Below are 21,187 nucleotides of genomic sequence, written 5' to 3' on the forward strand. Positions count from 1 at the left end.
GGCAAAATGTAGCCACCTCTGCAGTGAAAAGCAGCAAATATTTTTTAAAAAAAAAAAGCATAACGTGGCTAACTGTGCTGGGGCCGGGCTTGAAGGTTCACAGCCTGTTTTATGACTCAGAGCTGTGTGCCGAATATATTTGATTCTCAAGCTTTTCTAAACAAGGAAAAGGGTTTTTATAGTGAGAGTTAGCTGATGAGTTAATTAACGTTTGGTTAGAGATACTTAACCAGTCTGACACCTTTACCATTTATATGTTATTTGTTGCTCCTCCCCCTCTAAACCACAAGTAGATGGTGCCTCTAAATACCCCAACATCCAAAGAAGTTTAGGTTTAAACTGGGCCCATTTTCATGGTATGTGAAATATCGTTTCTGCGGTTTTGGTTGTGGTTTTTTTTTTTTTAACATCATCTTGGTGGATGTCAGAAAGCAATCATTCTGAAATCTATCTGGATCATGAAGTCTAAAAATAGTGCTAGTGTAAGCTGTGAAGTTACTCTCCTCCTGTGCAGAGAAGAGGCCTAACAAGCCCAGCTAGAGCTCATAATTCTATCCTCAAAGCACGTGCGCTGGAGGCATTAGAGGTCACTCACCTATTTGTGTGTTCTACAGCACATGTTTGTTCTTCGGGAGCGGCCCGAAACAGTGTTAATAGACTTGATTCAGAGAACAAAGGATGCAGTGAGAGAGCTGGACAACCTGCAGTATCGTAAAATGAAGAAGCTCCTCTTCCAGGAGGCACACAATGGCCCTGCAGTCGAAACACAGGAGGAGGAGGAGGTGAGAGAAGCTGTGGATTTCATCACTGAACCAGAGAATGGTGCTGTCATTTAAATAACCCCAACTCAGATATTGCTAAAGTGAACGGAGGCTGTTGGCACACCTGGCTGTAAACTCCGTCGTCCCCTCTGTGCTTGGAGTAAAGCTACCTCAAGGCACAGACAGGGTAGATGCCAAGAAGCTGTGCCATGCGTTCATGCTTGAACAGTTAGCTCCCAGTTCTGTAACTCCTGGCTTGCTTTGCCTGTTTCCAAGTCTTCCAGGGGACTCTTTCAGCAGCTGCAGTTAACCTCTGTCTTGACCATATGTTCAAGGCCCTTGACAGTCTTCTAGTTTTCTGGAGGATGCTGTTCTGAGTCTAAGACATAGAAATTTGTACCTGATTTAAAAAAAAAAAAAGTCGTCAAGGAAATCCATTTGTCTTTTTTGGGTGTCTCGCTGCAATCACCGTGCAGAAATTGAGACTCTCTGAAACACAGCGCTCTCGTGTACGCAGAGGAGCCGTGCGAGGTGCGGGGTCCCAGCTGAGCGCTTAGATGATGCTGGTGTCAGAACAGTTTCTGGTGACACGCCGTTGCTGATACAGGATAGAATTCAGCTTGTTAACAGGCTTGCTGTTGAAAAGAATCTGACATCAGCCAGTTAATCTTGACAAGGTTGATTCTTTCTCTCCCCAGCATCCCACAAGAGAAATGTTTCATGGCAATGCCTGGAGGGTGGGAACTGCCATGACGTGGCAGGTGGATGCTTTTAGAAAGGAATAGAAGGAACATTTCATTTGGTAATGACCATAGATACAGCTGTGAGGGATTTGGGTTTTCTTAATAATTCCTTTCTCCTAGGAACAAGATCACGGTGTCGGCAGGACAGGAACAGTGAACAGTGTCGGAAGCAATCAGTCCATTCCTAGTATGTCTATCAGTGCCAGTAGCCAAAGCAGTAGTGTTAACAGTCTTCCAGATGCCTCGGATGATAAGAGCGAGCTGGATATGATGGAGGGGGACCACACCGTGATGTCAAATAGCTCTGTCATTCATTTAAAACCGGTAAGTGCTGGATTTTCGCCTGGATAACTTTGAAGGTGTAAAGCGGGAGAGGGTGTTGTTGGTACCATGACAAAAAGTCAAGGGGTTCCTATCCTAAATCATTATCTGCAGGTTCTGATATTGTGCTCCAGTATATTAATGTGCACTGGAAACTTTGAAGGTTGCTGTGAAGATACTTTATTTCTGACGATTCACTAAAAATTATCTTACTAACTGAATTGTTTCAAAATCAGTTTGCTTTACTGTGAGGACTTGGAATGGCAGGTTGTGAATAGGTTTGGTTCGTGCCCTTTGCTTGCAGGGCACCGCTTCGTGGGACAAAAAGGGTGGGAGAGTTTCCCCTTCTGACCTCCCGGTTAGTGAATTCTGAAATACAAGAGCCACAGCAGTGGTTGAAATCTGTTCCTGAAGCACGTAGCTTCCCAGCACTCGAATGTTTGGGTAATGAACAAAGGTGCCTGGAAGAAGAAATGCAGCGCTCTGGCCGTGGCAAGCCGTGGAGCTGCTTCCCCTGCCTTACCTCTGCTCGATGAAGGATGAACTGGGGAGCGCCTCTGAACCGTGCTGCTCGTGCCGTGCAGGGGTTATCGCTCCTTTCCTCAAACCAGTGGCGTTTCCCGAGCTAATGATAGGTGTGGTTAGAATGTTTTGTTCTTTGCCCAGATATGCAGGAAAGATGCAGGTATTTCCTCGGGGAGTTAATTAGTGTATCGTATCTAACTACTAATCGCTCTGTGAAGAATGACAAACTCAAAATAAGACTGTGGAATACACCGTGACAAATCTTAAAATTTGCTTTGAGGTGTTTCTGTGGTGGGTGTAATGAAAATCTTCCTCTGTCTTTCAGGGTTACAAAGGTACGTTTTTTCGTTCAGGCTTGATATAATCTGCTTTATAGCTTTTATGTTTTGAGGAAGTAAACTGTTTAACTCAGTTTTCAGCTATTTATTTTTCTCATTTTCAGCTTTAATTAGTAATTTTCCTCCTAGTAATAAAAATGCACAATGAAATTGTCAAAAATAAGGGTCCGAGATCAGAGCTCTTGTTGCAGCATATCCCTTCAGCCGGCTTATTTGGCAGGAGGATCTCTCGGGGCTGCTGAATGCACAATAGTTTGTCTTCCTTTTAAAGATCTTTTGAACCAGACCAACGGCAGCAAAAAAAGTCTCTAACACGGTTTCTCTTTATTCTTTCACGTTAATATTTGCTGATAAGGAGGAAGAAAACTACAGAGAGGAATCAGATCCTCGAACGAGGGTGTCGGAACCCCAGTCTCCTCCCCAAGTATCTCGCCACAAGTCTCATTATCGCAACCGAGAGCACTTTGCTACTATACGCACAGCATCGCTGGTACGTTGAGGCTTTCGTTGTGATGAAGTTGTGTAGGGAGGGATGCCTTTGAACATAGCGCTATGAAACTGCTTAGAGCTGTTAGGGTTTCATCAGAATGTGAGCTATCCTCACTGAGATGTTATCACTGAAATAGTTTAAGTTAATAAAAGCTTAAATGTGACACCTGGGCAAATGTAATTTGTGCATATTAGATATTTTCAAAACCGATACGCCTAGCCGAATGCAGGAAACTGTTTGTAATAATAAGCTGGCGGATATTTTCACATGCATATTATGTATATTGGCGTGTGTACGTATGCATACTCATTGCAGTGGGCTAAAAAACATCATTTAGTACCAGCTTTATAACAATTGTACAGTTTTTGTGCTGGAGCTTATCTTCTACAGCAGAATTCAGTTTTTAATCCGCTCTGATGCCATTAGGATGGGTCGAATTTCTTTAATGAACAGTTTTTCTTTTGTGGTTTGAAGACTGCTGAAAAGCAGACGAAGAAGCATTAGCTTACTTCTGGGCCGATGTGGTTACCTTCGTAGGTGACAAGGCAAATGCAGGAACATGAGCAAGACTCTGAACTCCGAGAGCAGATGTCTGGCTATAAACGTATGAGACGGCAGCACCAGAAGCAACTGATGGCATTAGAGAATAAACTGAAGGCAGAGATGGACGAGCATCGCCTCAGGTTGGACAAAGATCTTGAAACACAGCGCAACAATTTTGCAGCAGAAATGGAAAAGCTAATTAAAAAGCACCAAGCAGCCATGGAAAAAGAGGTAGGGGATTACGGTTTCGCAGACCAGTCTATATTTGTTTAATGACATTGAATTGCCCACTTCCCCTCACTGATGAAGAGATGACATTGTAGTCTCTTACATGTCTGTTTTCAGGAGCCAAGCAAATTGCTAATTAGAAAAAGGCTAATACATCACCTCCTTACACTAAGGGGTTTATATAACTAGAGGAAAGGTATGTCCTTCATCACAGTGCGTTATGCTAGATTTTGGTGTACTGACCCCAGAAAAAATACTGGAAGGGTTTTCCTTTCTCTTGCCATGTGTACGCTGTCAATAACTGACTGCCGTCGAGTGTTATGGAGGCAGTTCAGCCTGCAGAGAAATGTGCCAGCTACGCTTAAACGTTCACCGCCTAGTTGCCTATGGATATGGGGGTTTTCTGCTTTTAAATAATTGATAACGAAGTGGTGCCGCCTGCAGCGATTATTATTGATTCTTGTTCATCGTGGATCTCTCAGTGAAGGGCTAAGGATATAGTTCATCATAAGGTGTTGACTTTGTTAGACGAGACTAGTTGAACAATAGGGAAATGAGGCACTGAAAAAGGACTCCTGCTGGGTGCGTTGATCTGGGGGTGGAATGAGAAGGGGTGAGGGCAAACTCCCCGGACTCGCGCTTACTCAGAGGCATGGTGAGTATCGTGGTGACTGTACCACGAGTTCTTGGTCTTGGGGCTGAAATGGAGCGTGAGCTGTAATCCTTCGGGACTCAAACTGATTTGCTGCTGGATTTGCTGCAGGCTAAAGTGATGGCCAATGAAGAAAAGAAGTTCCAACAGCATATTCAGGCCCAACAGAAAAAAGAATTGAACAGTTTCCTGGAGTCCCAGAAGAGGGAATATAAACTCCGTAAAGAGCAGCTGAAAGAGGTAACTCGCCTGTAATGAGAAATGTGAATATAGTACGGTGTGAGATACCGTGCGAGAGTGGTGAACTTTCAGAACTAGAAGTGCCCGGCGCGCAAGAGATCTTTCGCTGGGTTGCAGCAGGTTCTGCGCTTCATGAGCAGAGTCCTCTACATACTGTGTTTGTTGCGTATCTTTGACCTTAGAGTAAGATGTCAAATTCAAGGAATTTGATTTCAAGGTTTGATTTGAAATTCAAGGTCAATGTCAAGAGGCCAAAAAAAGAGGTCGAACGAGGTCAAAAAAAGAACCCAAACCCATCAAAAAGAGGGTTTGTTTATGTATGGGCACCTCTATGTTTATCTTGTGAAAGTACAAACTTCTTCATTGTTTAATACTACTTTTTAGCCAGAAACATGCAAATTTGGCGACCCTAAGGAATGAAAAATGGTAGTTTAAGAAAGGTCGTGAACAGTATTCTGTACCTTGTTGCTGCAGATATTGACCATGCACTGCAGCATTTAGTGAAGTTTCTTATCGCTTAAGTAATATTCCTGTAGCAGCAGTAAGAAAACAGAGCGGTAAAAGATGACCTGCAGATTTTTTTAAATTAAAATATCTGTAAAAGACTACTTAATTTTAATGGAGAAAGCTGGGTAATAGTTCAGTAATCACTGTATTGTAGCGAAGATCACGACCTTTGTGAAACGCAGAGAACGTAGAATCAAACTTCCTGATCCTTCTTGTGGAGTGGCTGAAACCGTAAGCACTATAAATAATTTTTTTGAAAGAACCATTTAGTGCTCAGCCATCAACTTGTGTGACGCAACTTTGGAACTTGCTCCAAAGGGGAATATTCCCAAACATAGACATTTCCCAGGAGGAAAAAAGGCTAAAGAGCAGCAGAGCCAAGAAAGATCTAACAAAAACTACAGTAGCGTGGGCTTTTTATAATAACATAGAATCTTTTTCTAAGTGGGCAGTAGATCACAGAGCACCAAGAAACACTGAGGAAATACAGAGGAGTTCTGTCTCATACTTAAGTTGAAATGTATCACAACAAGCCTAGTTACTGTACGGGCATCTCTAGTGTGCGATTCAGGCAAGCAGAGCGTTTTGCCAACGATGCTTCCAGCTACATATTGAATTTGATACAAATGTGGAAACCGTGGCCTTACGTTTCACCTGTGAGCTTCTTTCTGTTGTTTTTGTAAGTCGTGGAGTCTCAGTGAGCGGCCCGGCCTCGATGAGTTACTTAGAAAACACGTATGTGTTCTGATCAAGCGAGACACAGATTTTCTGATGTGCTTCGCGTGGCTGGACGTGTTTGCAAATGAGAGAGGATGACAATGCTTTCCTGCTCTCGGTCCTTTGGGAGCCTGCAAAAACAGTTGTCAGGCAGTATGGCAGGACCTCCAAGTGTCTTTGTCTTCAGTGGCAAACCATCATTTTTGTGTTTTGAGCTAATATAGGCGTCTGGAAACTGTCGACGTGAACCAGCATTTTGGTGGGTTAAAATGGCCAATGCAAATAAAAGTTGCAGTTAAATTCGCTCCGCTGTGAACTGACTCCCAGCATTCCCTTAGATACGTGATGCAACGCGTTTTTGCAGAGGCTGGGGTGGTACCGGCCGCGAGAAGACAAGGTGGAACGGCTTTGTCTGAAATGTAGTTTATTAGGCAGGTCCATCCCGCTGTCCAGGGCCAGGGAGCTTAATGTGACTATTCCACAATTAATTACCTTGCTGTTATCAGGAACTGAATGAAAACCAGAGCACTCCAAAGAAGGAGAAGCAGGAGTGGCTCTCCAAGCAGAAGGAGAACATCCAGCATTTCCAGGCAGAGGAAGAAGCCAACTTACTGAGGCGTCAGAGGCAGTACTTGGAGCTGGAGTGTCGCCGCTTTAAGAGACGGATGCTCCTTGGCCGCCATAATCTGGAGCAGGACCTGGTTCGGGAGGTAAGAGAATAAGCAGAGATGAGACCCGGAACCACTGGTATGAAATGCATCTCACAGGAGCACCTGCCACCCAAGTCCAACCTCACTGAAGTGTTCATTACGTCATCTCAAGTGTTTTCGTAAAATAAGGGTTTGGTACGTTTTGCAACGCCATCTGGTAATCCCTGTGGCATTTGGGGGATCATGCGGAACCAAACGTTCAGATTAGTGCCCTATTGTGGGAGAACTGTTAGATCCAAAAAGCCAGCAGACACAACAGTTACGGTCCTTTTCTAGAAAATGCTTACTGTGAATCCTGTTGAGCATCTAGAACAGGAAGAAGAAAAGTGAAATGAGGAAGGAGAAATTACCGGTGGTGGTGCTGTGTGCTTCTGATAAGACGTAAAAACTCTGTGCTCTGTCCTCAAATGCCTTGGAAAGAGAGAAATGCCCTTGTGAACAAAGTGAAATGTCACGCTGTGAACGGAAATCCAAGTAAGTACAAAGAATCTAATAATTCCCTCTGCCCTCCTGTTAGGAGTTAAACAAAAGGCAGACACAGAAGGACCTGGAGCACGCCATGCTGCTGCGTCAGCACGAGTCCATGCAGGAGCTGGAGTTCCGCCATCTCAGTACCATCCAGAAGATGCGCTGCGAGCTGATCCGACTCCAGCACCAGACCGAGCTCACCAACCAGCTGGAATACAACAAGCGCCGGGAGCGGGAGCTGAGGCGTAAGCACGTCATGGAGGTCCGGCAGCAGCCCAAGAGCCTGAAGGTACTAAGTGATGTAGGAGCTCTGGACGCGAGCTGCTGGTGGTGGTGGAAAAGCGGTACATTGCAGCTCCGTTCTCATTTGCAGCGTATGCAGGTCCAACGTACTTTGAAGCTCGTTAATTTGAAGAGGTGTCTCATTCTGTAATGAATACTTCTTTTAAAATGTGTCGTATTTGTCAAGTTGTGTAACTGCCAAGGTGCAACTGCAGCCCTACAAGCACCGTGCGTGTGAACCGTAGCAATGGTGGTCAGGGTTGCGGAGTATTAGAGGCAGGCCGTAGCAGCACTAGTCGCTCATTTCGTTTGAAAAGCTATTTTGCTCAGCAGCGTGCCTACCTTTTTGTGGTAGTTTAAAAATGCATTTAATCTTTGCAGTGCCCTTCCCCCCCCACCCTTCTCCCACCGACACCGTTTTCTGATCCTCTTCTCCCCCCATATACAAGAGGAAAATCTATTTTTCTGTAATGAAACAGTGCCATTAAAAAAAAAAGCTTTGCATTGCTGCGTGCATCAAAATGAACTGCACCATCGGTCTTGGCCAGCAGACCTTGTTATTGTTTTTATATTAAGGCTGGTATGCTAGCTAGTCTGGGGGGAAGAGAGAGAGATACCAGCCAACTGCAGTGTCCTCAGGAAGCTCCTAGGACTGACCTTTGCTGTGTTGGGCTCTCATGGGTTTCTCATGCTGCCCTTGTAGCTGCGGTGGCTGACCAGAACTGTAGGGCCTCTGTAATTGAGGCTCTTAGTGTTTTCATTGTAAGCCTTCACTTCAGCCAAAGAAGTCCAGTGGTTTATTCTGAAGTGTCTGAGAAGGGAGTATAAGGCCTTTCACAAAGCTGCCTGGTACATTTCCTTTGAGGAGGCAGACTTCTTCTCTCCACCCAGTGTTGAGCTGTGCCAGTAACAAAATGAGTGTATGGCATACTGAGCATGGGGTTTCTTTGTTGTTCTAGGTCTTTCCTCTTCGTGATATTTCCCATCTGACTTAGATTTTACCACCTGCAAATTATCTTCTTACAGAGAAAAATAACCAACTTGAAAATAGAACTTCAGGAAAAAAAAACCCCAAACAACCCTGATTTGTCAATATTAGAATAATATTAAATAGTGAAAAACCTAGCGTGTGAGAACAAGGGACCATCTGATGGCTGTTGAGAATCTCCAAGGATATAGTGTATAAATAGCTGATGACTTCACAGGGAAGCTGCGCTGCACTCTGAGCTGAATAGAACTGAAGCAGCTGTATTAGGTTGATCCTTCTGAGATTAGCATGAATGAGTTCTGCCTCCCCAAGGTGATGCGGTACAAACACGAGTGGGCAGCACGTCCCTTCTCGTCCCCTCGCTGGCAGTCGGCGCAGCAGGACCGGCGGCCCCGCCGGGCCGCAGGGGCTTGGCTGCCCGCTCACCTCTGCAGACTCTTCAACCCCTTCCCTTTCCCAGTGAGGACGGGGCTGGAGCGTTTTGCTTTGTGTGGCTGTTCTGCGATTAGTGAAGGATTTCAGCTTCAATCCAGCACCTTTGCCTACACACAGTGCTAATAAAGCAGCCTGCTGGACAAGCGTTCAGTCTGTAGTGCAATCCCTTATTTATCGAGGCTGTTCCCAAGAGTTAACTCTTCTCTTGCTTCTGACTAACGCAGGCGAGCGTTCTTATTTGGCCATTTGTTCAGTTTCTCTCCTCAGCAACGTTTTCCCTCGAGGGCACGCGTTTCAGGCTTTCCCTTTGTTATTTAGTGAGGTCCTTTGTCCCAAAAGCAGACTTTTAAACGGTCCGTGGCTGTGGCTGCTATTGCAGCACCAGAAGGACCGATAACTAGAATTCACCCTTCAGTGAAAACTGCTCTGTTATTCTTTCGAGTGTGTTAATTGTGATGCAAATACCTTCTTGCTGGTATTTCACAATACTAGGTCAAAATGATCTTGTCAGAAGTCTGACTGGAAATCTTACCCCTCCCTTCTGTTTCCTGTTGTTAAAGCCTTTGGATTGGAAGCCTGTAAACAGTCTGGTGTCCAAGCGAGACTTCACAGAAAGTGGGGACAAAATGGGTTGCTAGTGTTTTGCTGTGACCAGGTCCCTGGTGGGAATGGGTAACCTGCTGACATTTCCCTTAGGGGCGGGGAGAAACAACCTTAAAGGTTTCCTGGGGGGAAATAACTTGCTATGAATTTAGAAAGTGTAAAAGCAATGTATTCCTCTCCATGATATCTGTTTTGGTTTGAATGAAGCCCATCTTTGTGCTGTTTTTCCACATCAGATTAGCAAAGTGGGATTGTTGGCTTATGCAGCAAAGCGTGCTGACGTCTAAATTGGGCTGGATAGATTGTCTGATCCCACTGCATCTTTCTAGGTAGCTACAAGTGCTGTGCTTATCACCTACCCTGCTGAGCCTTGAGTTAGTGCCAGGAGCAGGCAGCGGAGGAGCTGACGGGTGACACGCACATATTTATATCTGCCTTGCTGGTTCAGATCCCAGAGCTCTTCCAACTTATTCAAGGGACAGGAATCAATTCCTGTGCTGTGTTCCTGCGCCCAGTGCTTCAGGAGTTGAGCGTGGTGGCTGGCAGTGGGAATGGCCCGGTGCAGACCGACTGCCCTGATGTGGGGGCTTAGAGGGGTTTGTTTCCTTGTTTGTTTTTTGTTAGGGTGGTGAATTTGACTGTCAGTTAACTGCCATTGCTCATCACTTCTGGGTTTTGCTTAGTTAGAAGTATCCCTGCCAGCCCTCCTGTACAAAGAAAGATACAGGGAACTCCAAAACACCCTCCTGTTCAGGGTCTTAAAGCACTTCGCAGATGTTAACCCTTACAGGCTGCTCTGGAGGCAGGTAAGGCAGGTGAAAGAAGAAAATAATTCATTTCTGCAAGGTCATAGAGCAAAATGAGATCCAGATACCTTTTCCAGGATAGATGTCTCCCAGCCCTGAGTGCAATCACAAAGTTAACAGAGATGCTAGCGAAGTGCGAAGGGAAAACTCAGTCTCCAGTAAGCCTCCACTGGGACTGGGGAATTGTTTTGTTTGCTAGACTAGCACAGCGCTAGTGTTGCTTGTGGCGTACATCTTCAAGCGTCTAATCTTTCCCAGCCATTTTTTGAGTATCTTTATGAAAACCAGGCTGGTAATACCAGGGGTTAGAAGACATCCTTCCTGCGTCAAACCCTCAATGGAAAAAGCGTTGCTCTTTTTCCCTGTCCCTTCCCGTGCACCAGATCTGCTTCTCCTCGTAACATTAGTGCTGTTCATATACATGTGCCATACAAGCACAGTCATGTGTAAGTATGGCTTTTGGTGCTAATAAATATTAGTCCTGTCCCTCAAGAAGTTTTCTTGAAAAGCAACACCCAGGACTGGATCCAGTCCAGTGACAAATGTGAGGCTCTTTGTGCGGAGACAGCTGTATTTAGGCTGGAGCTTTGTTATAAAAGTGTCTGTATTGTAATTGTTTCACACAGTGGCAGTGTCAAAGCAGCTGCAGCAATAGTCATTGCCTCTTGTGTATTTTGTTTCCCTCCTTGCACTGTAGTTGTTAATATACATTTGTGGATTCTTGAACTCATATCCTTAATGTTATCCTAAATATCCATTTGAATGGATATTTCTCCCATTTGAAACGTGCTGTTTTTTTCTTTGTTTGTGTCCCCTCCATCTTTCCAGTCAAAAGAACTACAGATAAAGAAGCAGTTTCAGGATACATGCAAGATCCAAACCAGACAGTACAAAGCACTGAGAAACCATCTGCTGGAGACCACGCCAAAGAGTGAACATAAAGCTGTCCTCAAACGGCTCAAGGAGGAGCAGACCCGGAAGCTGGCTATCCTGGCTGAGCAGTATGATCACAGCATTAATGAAATGCTCTCTACGCAAGCTGTGAGTCGCCTCCGAGGGACCCAGGGTTCCTCAGCCAAATTGGTTAAAATGCAAGCATCCCTATCTGTATCCTGACAGCAGGCTGTCTGCTTCCCTGCCACACGCGCCGTACCCAGCACGGTCGTTCCTCTGTACCTAAAGCAGCGTTCAAACCCAGAGGAAAGGGGTATTACCCCCTTCAGGCAGGTTGAAGTTGAAGCTGCTGTTGCGGAGATGCAGTGTGATGCATCTGTGTGGCCAGAGGACTGCTTTTGCATGAAGTTTGACAGCATAAACAGCCCTGTTAGAGCATCATTAATGTGCAGCTTGCTGTCTTAAGTCATTTAGGTTTTAATTTGTCAGTGACACCAACCAAAGCATGTCCCACCAGCGGGATATGCTCATGGAGTCATGCAGGAGTCCAGAGTTTTGACTGTAAACCTGAAATAATGTTAAAAGTGTTGTGAAAGTTCTGTGATTCCTTCTTTAAGGGATAACTTCTTTAAAGAATAACCACGTGAACAACACTTTGAGTCCTTGCTACAACTGAATGTGCGGTTTTCTTTGCACTTCTTGCGTATTCGTCTTGCTCGCATCACTGTACAAACATGATGCTGTGAGGCAGGGTAGCTGGTTTAATTTGTGTATGGGAAGGTTAGAAGTTCAGTATCTTATTGCTTTTAGGTTTATGCCATTATATTCTTTCACCCAAAGCCCTGCATTGGCAGGGGTATGGACCTCAGTCTCCTGTGCACAGGTAGTTGGTTAACCCAGTTGAACAGAGCAAGAGATCTTCTCTTTGCCTCCAGCAAAAGAAGAGCTGTAGATGTTAGCACCTCCAGCAGTCTGGTCTCTGCGGTATGGATCGTGGCTCCTGAGGCGCCACTGCACATCAGCATCACTTGCATCGGTGCTGCGGGCTCGCTGTCACCAGTCTTTGTCACTGTAGGTCCTCTGTTCAGTGGAACGAAGTACAATAGAGACCAACTGTATTGCTAAGAAAACAAAGTCCCATCCCATTCTCTCCCCCTCCTCGCAGTCCTCCCCCGGAGTGTCATGAGTGGTTACCCCATAGTGAAACGTCTCTATTGTCTCTCTTTCCCAGCTGCGTTTGGATGAAGCACAGGAAGCAGAGTGCCAGGTTTTGAAGATGCAGCTGCAGCAAGAATTGGAGCTGCTGAATGCATATCAGAGTAAAATCAAGATGCAGGCAGAAGCCCAGCATGATCGGGAGCTGCGTGATCTTGAACAGAGGGTATCCCTCCGTCGGGCCCTCCTTGAGCAGAAGGTAAAATGGGCAGGCGAGCGTCATTAGCACGCTGCGTATTTCAGATCTTAAATTGCGCTGTACTTATCAATAGAGAGGGAAATTGCTTTTACCTGGCTGTATATAGTTACACAGATCATTTGGGTATTTGCCTCTCTGGGGTGACAGCTCAGTGACACATAGGCTAAACTTTTTGCCAGCTCAGCCATCCTATGTGAGCAGCTTCTGGCAGGGATAGAGCTGCTTGAAGCGTGCTGGAGGGAGCCAGGCCTCTCTGGGCAGAAGGGAAAGTGTTCTTTCTGTCTCTGAGCTGCAGATTAGCTTCCCAGCTCACTAGAGGATGGACAGTAACAGCCTAAAGCTGGGGGTTCTTCTGGAATTTGCATAGTATCAGTAGTAGGTATCTTTGTGGGGGATGTGTGTGTAAAATGTATTTGAGACCCTGTGTTTTACGGTAATGCTATTTTACTGCAGATCTGCTCCCATTTGTCAGTCTGTGGAGATCAGGCTGCAGTTTCCTGGTGAAACTACGCTTGTTATGGAAATGCTGCTGTCTGCAGGATCCCCCTAAGCAAACTCAAGTAGCCAGACCCACAGGCATGGGTGACCTGCTGCTCCCTAGATTTTAGCTTCTAATTGGCTATGGGCATTAAGGTGCTCCTTGTTGAGCTACGCTTTTCTATGGAGTGCCCGCCATGTGGTGTGTATAGAAATGAGTGGCCTACACAAACCAGGGGAAGGGTAATGCACCAGTGAAAGGAAATACACAATCGACCTTCCTCCTGCAAATTTTTTCCCCTTTGATTTGCCCTGTGGGTGCCAGCCATGACCATTCACGCAACTGTTCCCAACTCTGCTGGTCGGCGGTTATTAAATTAGGGCAATTACTCTGTGGCCTCGAGGTTCTTCACACTTTAACTTCTCCCAGAGGCTAACAGATTGATGCTGGGCTGATAGAGGGCCCTTGTCAGAATAAAACTGCTCCACCTCATGGTCAGCTGAGGAAGCATCTCCAAGAGGATGGTACGGTCCTATTGTGCTTTGGTCTCCTGCCAGTAGGCTTGAATCTCTGGAAGCAACTGAATTTGTGAAAACAGAGTTCCCATATGGCACTCGCATGTGTAATAGGTGTCTTTAGACCCCATCGCTGGTCATTTTGCTCCCCTCCAGAAGAGGACAGCTCCCATCACAGCCCTGCGTTTGAGTATATATTTATGCTGGGTGTGCATTGCCCTCTGGTGGCACGACCTGCCGAGAGCAAGCCTGCTGCTGGTCACTGCTCCTTGTCTGTGGGAGCAGCAGGTCTTGGATTGCGTGTAGTCTTATGTTAAAAGCTGAAGTGAGGCCAGTGACTTAAGGCAACGCGTATCAACCCCTGATAATGTTGTACAGGTCTTTCAGTGTGGCTAAGGGTTGAAGTCTCTCTGCATAGAAAGTCCCTGTAAAGCATTTGGCATCGGTAACAGTGATAGGAAGCTTAGCAGTGCTACATCACAGAAAAAAGAGGATAAAATTAAGACCTAGCATAATTTTTCTGTGTGTGTTTGTGCCCTTGTGTCCCTATGTGACTGTTGTGTTAAAACAGCGAAAAATTGGATGGTCCTTGGTTTCCATAGGTGGGAGCCCTTATTTAGCAACCTAGGCAGTGCTAGTGCCTTGCGGCTCACGGAGTCGTGGACCAGCGGTGAGCCTCTGCTTCCTGCTGGGGTTACAGTCACTTAGCGGCAGCTCAAGGGAAAACGTGTGAGTGCAGAGGTAGATGCCGCCTCCTTCTGCCAGGGTATTCTGTGCTCTGGTTTTGTAAGAATTAAGAGTTGCAACTATTGTGTGGGTCGCTCAGCGCTGTCACCTGGTGTTCGCTTGCATGTGCTAACTGGAACTGGCAGCCAGAGAAAGGGCAGGTGTGTGAGCGAGATGAACGTCTGAATTTATATCCACAAATATATACATAGCCCGTGGCAAAGTCAGTCGCTGATGTTCAATAATAAGCCAGACTCCAGAAGTTAGGGTGTCCACAGGGCTCTGCTTCCTTCTCGGCACAGTGCTGTTTATTTTTGATGATGCCCATCACCATAGTAACTCACCAGAGCGCACACGGCTGACTTGGGCTAGGGAGGGAGTAGCCAGCCTTACCGATGCGCAGCCTTTAAGTGCCAGTGGCTGCGGCGCTGTACAAGCTGTACCCTGGTGCTGTGGTGTTGGTGTTGCACCAGTAACCAGCGTGTCCCAAGAGTGTCTTTAAAAGACTTCAGATGTTCTCATTTCCTTCCCACATGCCTCAGACACCTCATGTTCAGAGTCTTGCAACCTGAGGCCGTTTCCAGGTGATGTCATTTTGGTGCGGCGTGTTCGGCATGCCTTTCTGTGAAGTCCAGTTGCGCTAAGCCCTGTGTGCTGCGCTGTCGCAAAGCCTGAAAACTGAGCAGCTGGACGTGCTGAAGACACTGTAGTTCTGAAAAAGGAAGAGGAGGGTTCTGCTCAGATAGCAGGACTGGAAAAAATAAGCGGAGCATTTTAAAGAGCTGACGCTAGAGAAGGCACCTTCTTCCTCTTCTGCCTTTTCGGAGGCAGTTGACCGCTGCCTGGCTTCTAGCAGGAGCGAGCAAGGCTGCTCTGTGGAGAGCCAGTGTCACTCACCTAGCACTAAGAAACAGACAAGTGGATAAGGCAGTTTCTGAAAGCCCCAAATGGCTCAGGAGGTGACTCACGCTGGAGCAGATTGTTTCCTAAATTCCAGATGAAATCACTTTGCATATTCCCTGACTAAGGCAAGAGAGCGCTTACAAGTACGACCTCTGCCCAGTACCTTCAGCACAGACCAAGATACCACCTCTTGGCCACGTTGCCGCTGACAGTAGGGGAGACGCCAGTGAGCTATGCTAAAAGTCTTGGCTTCTGCTTTTTACCCATTTGGTCTTTTCCACCAAGGCCAAAAGTAGCTTTTTTCAGCACTGGCAAGAAGATAATGGAGAGATCCTTTGGTTCTCCACCTGACTGCAAAGATTTCAACAAGAAAGGCTTTTCTTCCCTGTCTGACGGGTGTCAGGCCGTAGCCCCATGTTTTCTGTGCTTACAGAGCTGAACCCAGTGCCCCTACCAAAGTACCGTTGGAAACCGATTTGGAACAGTGTTACAGGGAAGAAACTGGAGTTGCCAGCTTGCTTATCATCTAGCTAATAATCTGCCCCACAATTCAAACATCGCTGCCTGCTTGCTTCATCACACACCCTGGAGAAAGTCTCGGGGTAATGAAACATGAGAAGCCAGTTTAGGAAAGGGGTAGATAGGAGGCAATAAACATGAACTAAGAAAATCTGGCTAGCGAACATTGGAGAGGAAACTGAATGTGGGCTCATACACTGAATCCTGGAGAAAATAGCAGTTGTCATCATCAGGTTCAGCTACAAACAGTGAAGGTCATGTTAAGCTGTGTTGGCAGGTATTTGACTGTACGGGCACTGCTTGGCTGTAGCTGACGGTGCTTTCCCGGTAGGCTTTTATGGAAGCTGCAGACTTTGCTGCCTCTTAAAAGATTAACCTACGTCGAGCTGTTAGTACCAATGCAAACGTTGGCTTTGCATCCCGAAAACTTCTGTAATCACCAGGGAACGGGGACCAAGACCCTCCAACGGGTGTTCACCGTGATTTGGCGTGCGCAGGTCTATGGGCTTACCCTTCTGCCTTCAGAGCAGATTGTGTGTCTGTGGGCATCCGATCTAGATCCTGTCTCGTGTAGAAACATGGGGAGAAGGTTTCTCGTTAGCTTGCTGTTACAAAGCCTTCAGAGAGCTGGGGCCACGCCTGTGAAGGAGTCCTGCTGCTACAGACTGTCTCTTCTTTTTTCCTTCCTAGATTGAGGAGGAGATGCTGGCGTTGCAGAACGAGCGTACCGAACGGATACGAAGCCTGCTGGAGCGTCAAGCTCGCGAGATCGAAGCCTTTGACTCAGAAAGCATGAGGCTAGGTTTTAGTAATATGGTTCTTTCTAATCTCTCCCCCGAGGCGTTCAGCCACAGCTACCCGGGAGCTTCTGGCTGGTCCCACAATCCTACTGGGGGTGCAGGACCTCACTGGGGTCATCCCATGGGTGGCCCACCACAAGCTTGGGGCCATCCAATGCAAGGTGGACCCCAGCCATGGGGTCACCCCTCGGGGCCCATGCAGGGGGTACCTCGAAGTAGTGCTATAGGGGTCCGCAACAGCCCCCAGGCTCTGAGGCGGACAGCTTCTGGGGGACGGACGGAACAGGGCATGAGCAGGAGCACAAGTGTTACTTCACAAATATCCAATGGTTCACACATGTCTTATACATAACTTAAACAATAACTGAGGGTGGCAATTCCACTGGAGCTGTCTGCCAAGAGAAACTGCCTACAGACACCAGCCCAGCAGCCTCCTCAGTGCGGTGCTGACGTGTGGAAGCTGGGTGCACATGGAATATTGTATTCATTTTGTAAAGCATTACGTTTTGTGTTTACTAACTGGGATGTCATAGTATTTGGCTGCAGGGTTTGGGGGGGGTGGTTTTTTTGGTTGGTTTGTTTGTTTTTTTTTTTTTTTGCTGTTTTTTACTTTTTGGAGGGGTCTTGGGAGGGCGTCTGAGAAATATATGCAATTAGTCAGAAGGGTTGGCTGGTGGTTGTCACACTGACAGGACAGAAGGGCCTCAGACTGCCCTTGTCACGCCATCCATAGGAAGTCTGAGGGAGAATGAAGACCTCCTCCCATGTCCATAAATTTCGAACTGCCACCCTGCAAAAACCAGGCGAGCTGCCTTTAAACCAACATCCAGGGGAGGAACAGCTGGATCTTCTGTTCCATTTCCATTTGTCATTAAATTGGATACATTTCTAGCGTATTGCCTCTGCCAAGAGGCCTTGTCAAAGACTTGTAGGTGAGGAAGAAGGGTGAGAAGAGAGGCCAAGAGACACCAGGGCTCGGCAGGGCCCTTCTACCCAAGTGCCCGCTCCGTGTCGTGTAAGAAGTGATGTTCTCTCAGAAGGCACTGGTCAGCTTCCCGAGAAGCGTGTAGGTAAATCTGGAGGGAACAGGCTAGAAATGTTCAAAATCGTATTCCTGCTTTGGCACTCCCTGACTGTGCTGCTGGTAGCTCAGACAAGGTTGGGCAGAGGAGCGTAAGTAATGCACTTGTACAGCTAATACTGTGACATCTCATTTTAGCTAAGCATCGGAATAATTATTGGAGCCCAGCGTAGTCCTTTTTGCTCCATTCAGAAATGTTTAGACTTTCAGCCAATCAGTCTCAAATGCCAGAGGTGTTTTGAAGGATGCCATAGTCACAAAATGCCATTGATCGGGTTTTTCATTATGACACTACATCCACCAATTTATTACCTTTTTGGCTTGTTGCAATTTCCTGTTTACATGTAGAGTGTAGCCAACTGTTTAAATGTTTAGTTGCCACAGTGTACCAGGAGGAGCTGAGCCAATGACTCTTTCCCAGCTGATGACTAACCCACATCACCACTGTAGATCTTGCTGCATGTGAGGCTCCTTTTTATTATTTTCGTTGCTGCAATACTTCACAACTTTTACAGTCCCTTGAGACGCTGTGATATTTTGGCAGTGTATCACACCGTGCGAGAAGGCACTACTTCCAGAGGCTCGTTGGAGCTGCTGTACTACTGAAAGGAAGCAAAGGAGGTTGTGAAATCCATACGGTGATAAAGGGGTCAGGGAGCCGCGTTAACCGAATGGCTTTGTGGCATCGTGTCACCCCTTAGTGCTGGGAACGGGAGACGCCCCCGTGCTCCTGTGCCGGTGCCGGGGCGGCCTGGGTCAGCCAGCACTGCGGGGCTAGGGGAAGAGCAGGGAGATGACGTTTGGCTTGAGGCAAAAATTTCCGTCTTGGGGACTGACCAGCCAGGGTTCTTTGTAAATGTTTTTTCCTTGCACACTAATCATCTTGAAGAAAACACTAGCTGCTAACTCTAGGATTTGCCTTTAATGTTTATAGGGCTCAAAAGCAAGGTTTTTCCGAATGTGTTTGTCCATGTGACATATTTATATAGTAAATACTCTAGTGTCTCGCTGCTGTTCAGTACTCTCGACAGGGCGACGTTCTCTCGTTAGCTAAATTAACATCCACTCCCGATCCTTAACTCTCTGCCAGTGTCCGGTGAATCCAACTGGGATTTCTAGCATCTTGACGTAGCCCATCGCTCTGATCGAAGATGGAAACTACCAAAATACGTTTGAGCAGCCCCTTAGTAAGGAGCTTTGTCGTACTAACAGTAGACGGAAGCCTGGGATGAGGCGGTGGTCCCGCGGAGGTGACTCTGGTTGCCCCACCCCGGGGCAAGTGGTGACTGTGAATTGTCCTGTCCTTTCCTCTGCTATGTTTTTTATGTGGAATTGGATGTTTTGGGGTCATTCTTTCGCATTGCAGTGTTGTTGAAATGCAGCGAAACCGATTTAGGAAAGGTTACCTGTATTTTCCTGGGTTTAGAAAGACAAAAATGAAACGAAAGGCCAAAATTGCATGGGATTTACCACGTGAGAGTGGAGGGTGTGCCCAGAGCGTGGTGCTAACACGGCGTTTTGAAGTTCAGCTCCTCTATCACAAGCAGCAGCAGTGACAGCGGGGACAGGCTATACCTGCAAGTTCAGTGGGTTCATTCTTTTGCTTCTGTTATGGTTTGAATTTGGTCAAAGTCTCTGGCTTAAATTGAGCTACTTCAACAGAATTCTCTCAACCCATCTCTTTGTGTAATGTCAAGCATGACTGAATGCTGAATCCAAATGATGGCTATCCCATATTGGCTTTTTTTGTATTCAAAAAGAATTGTGTAGTAACCATTTTTACATGTATATCATGTGCAGACCTGGACTATTCCAACAAGTTAATATTTTAATTAAAATAGTTTGCAAAAACTGATTCAGATCACCTGGTCTAAATGTGTGTGTCCCTGTGTGTACGTGGGGGAAGGAAAGGTGTCCCAGACAAGCCTGATCTCGAGAGGAAGCACCCCATTGCGCAGCTGTAGCCGAGGGACTCCGGGTCAGGCTGAGCCTTGGAGGTGTACGAGGAGGCCCCTGGTGCTGAGAATTTTGATGTGCCTTGGGTACATTTCTGAGATACAGAAACAACCATAAAATACGCTAGAGAGACGCAAACACTCTCTGAATCAGTTTGCAAACTCTATTTTTAAAAGCAGGACCAGTTAATTACCCCATATTGTGCTCGTTGCAGTCATGCCCTAACTTTGGTTTTAAAAATACTGTAATCTGTAAATTGTGGAAACGACTCCAGTACCTCAGCAAAGATGTTCTTTTACATCTTTTATGCTCATATTTAACACTGGGGAAACTCTTGTGTGTGGACTACTTTGCAAATTGTATTGCAGTATTTTCAAATCACCAGCTTGACCCCTGAAATCTCTTATTCTGTGGTTATTTTTCTCTCCCCTTTGCAAAGACCTAAAGTTCTGATGTAGTTTAGCCCAGAGATGAAAAAAACAAAAACAGGAGCCAGCATTTTCACCTCTTTCGGAATTGGATTTCTTTTGATTTTATTTAATTAAAATTGGTGAAAGGGACCACGTTTTCCTTGTTCTCCATGGTCCCAGGGAGGCAGCAGCCACCTCTCCCTTCCATGTTGAACGTTACATGCTTTCTTCCTCGGATGCAGTGCTGAAACGGAGGCCGGCTCTGTTTCACCTGCATTCGCTCCAAGCCTGTGAGCTTCAAAGGGGTTGAAGAAAGAAATGTGGTACGATACCGAGCTTTCCACAGAAATTTCCCCGCAGCCATTCCTTGCCCGGCTTGGGGCCAGGCTGGCATCGCTCTGTATCCCACCCAGCCCTCCCGCTCCAGAAGACGGCGCGTTGCACGCTAGCTGTAACCTGCACGGGGTGCACCCTGGTGTGGACCCCGGGATGATGCTGTTGATTAACCCCCCGCCCCGGGGGGGAAGGGCCCCTTGCGCGTCAGGCTGCCCTGCCCCTTGACCCTGCTTACGTGCCATTTCCTGAGAGGCAATAAATTGTATTGTACCACTGTCTACCATTACTCTGTTGAATACGCACATCTCTCTGGTTATATATATGGTATCTCATTTGTATATATTTATATACTCTGTACGTACGTGTGTGTGGGTATACGTGCACACACATCATGCTGTGCATTTCTGTCAGGGCGCTTCAGTTCTGCTGTTCCTTAGCACTCCTGTTCGTGAGCAAACGCCACCCCTGCAGCAGGGCTCCCTGGGGCGAGGGCGCCTACATCGGCGCAAGCTCTGCCTGGGGCTGAAACGCGGTCAAAAACCCTCGCTTAAATACGGCCCTGCTCATTGCAGCTTGCTTTTTCTGGGGAGCGGGAGGGTAGGCTAGCTGCTACGGGTGTGCTGGAGAGGAGGGGAGAGAGCTCCCAGAGGGTACCAGAAAGTCAGAAGCCAGCAGAGGAGAAAACAGGACGGTGTAGCGACAGGAAAGCAGCTGAGGCAGGGTACCGATGTGCTGGGGGGGCGGTGAGTGGGCCGGTGAAGTGCTCAGCGGGCTGAGCTCAGAGTCCCCAGCTGCGTC

The 21,187-nt window shown here is 46.8% G+C and overlaps 1 protein-coding gene across 1 annotated transcript in view; it reads left to right on the plus strand.

The window, feature by feature from the left end:
- The window catches only part of TAOK1 (TAO kinase 1), a 69,554-nt gene extending 50,012 nt beyond the window's left edge, over positions 1–19,542 (plus strand). Inside the window, exons 11-20 of the mRNA XM_075113121.1 lie at positions 615–782; positions 1,625–1,828; positions 3,044–3,178; positions 3,716–3,952; positions 4,713–4,841; positions 6,572–6,775; positions 7,293–7,532; positions 11,186–11,398; positions 12,483–12,665; positions 16,497–19,542. Coding sequence (XP_074969222.1) covers positions 615–782; positions 1,625–1,828; positions 3,044–3,178; positions 3,716–3,952; positions 4,713–4,841; positions 6,572–6,775; positions 7,293–7,532; positions 11,186–11,398; positions 12,483–12,665; positions 16,497–16,958 — 2,175 coding nt within the window. The 3' untranslated portion in view covers positions 16,959–19,542. The remainder of the gene's footprint in view (positions 1–614; positions 783–1,624; positions 1,829–3,043; positions 3,179–3,715; positions 3,953–4,712; positions 4,842–6,571; positions 6,776–7,292; positions 7,533–11,185; positions 11,399–12,482; positions 12,666–16,496) is intronic.
- The last annotated feature ends 1,645 nt before the right edge of the window (positions 19,543–21,187 follow it).

The sequence above is a fragment of the Phalacrocorax aristotelis genome, chromosome 18, assembly GCF_949628215.1.
Source record: "Phalacrocorax aristotelis chromosome 18, bGulAri2.1, whole genome shotgun sequence".
Lineage (NCBI taxonomy): Eukaryota > Metazoa > Chordata > Aves > Suliformes > Phalacrocoracidae > Phalacrocorax > Phalacrocorax aristotelis.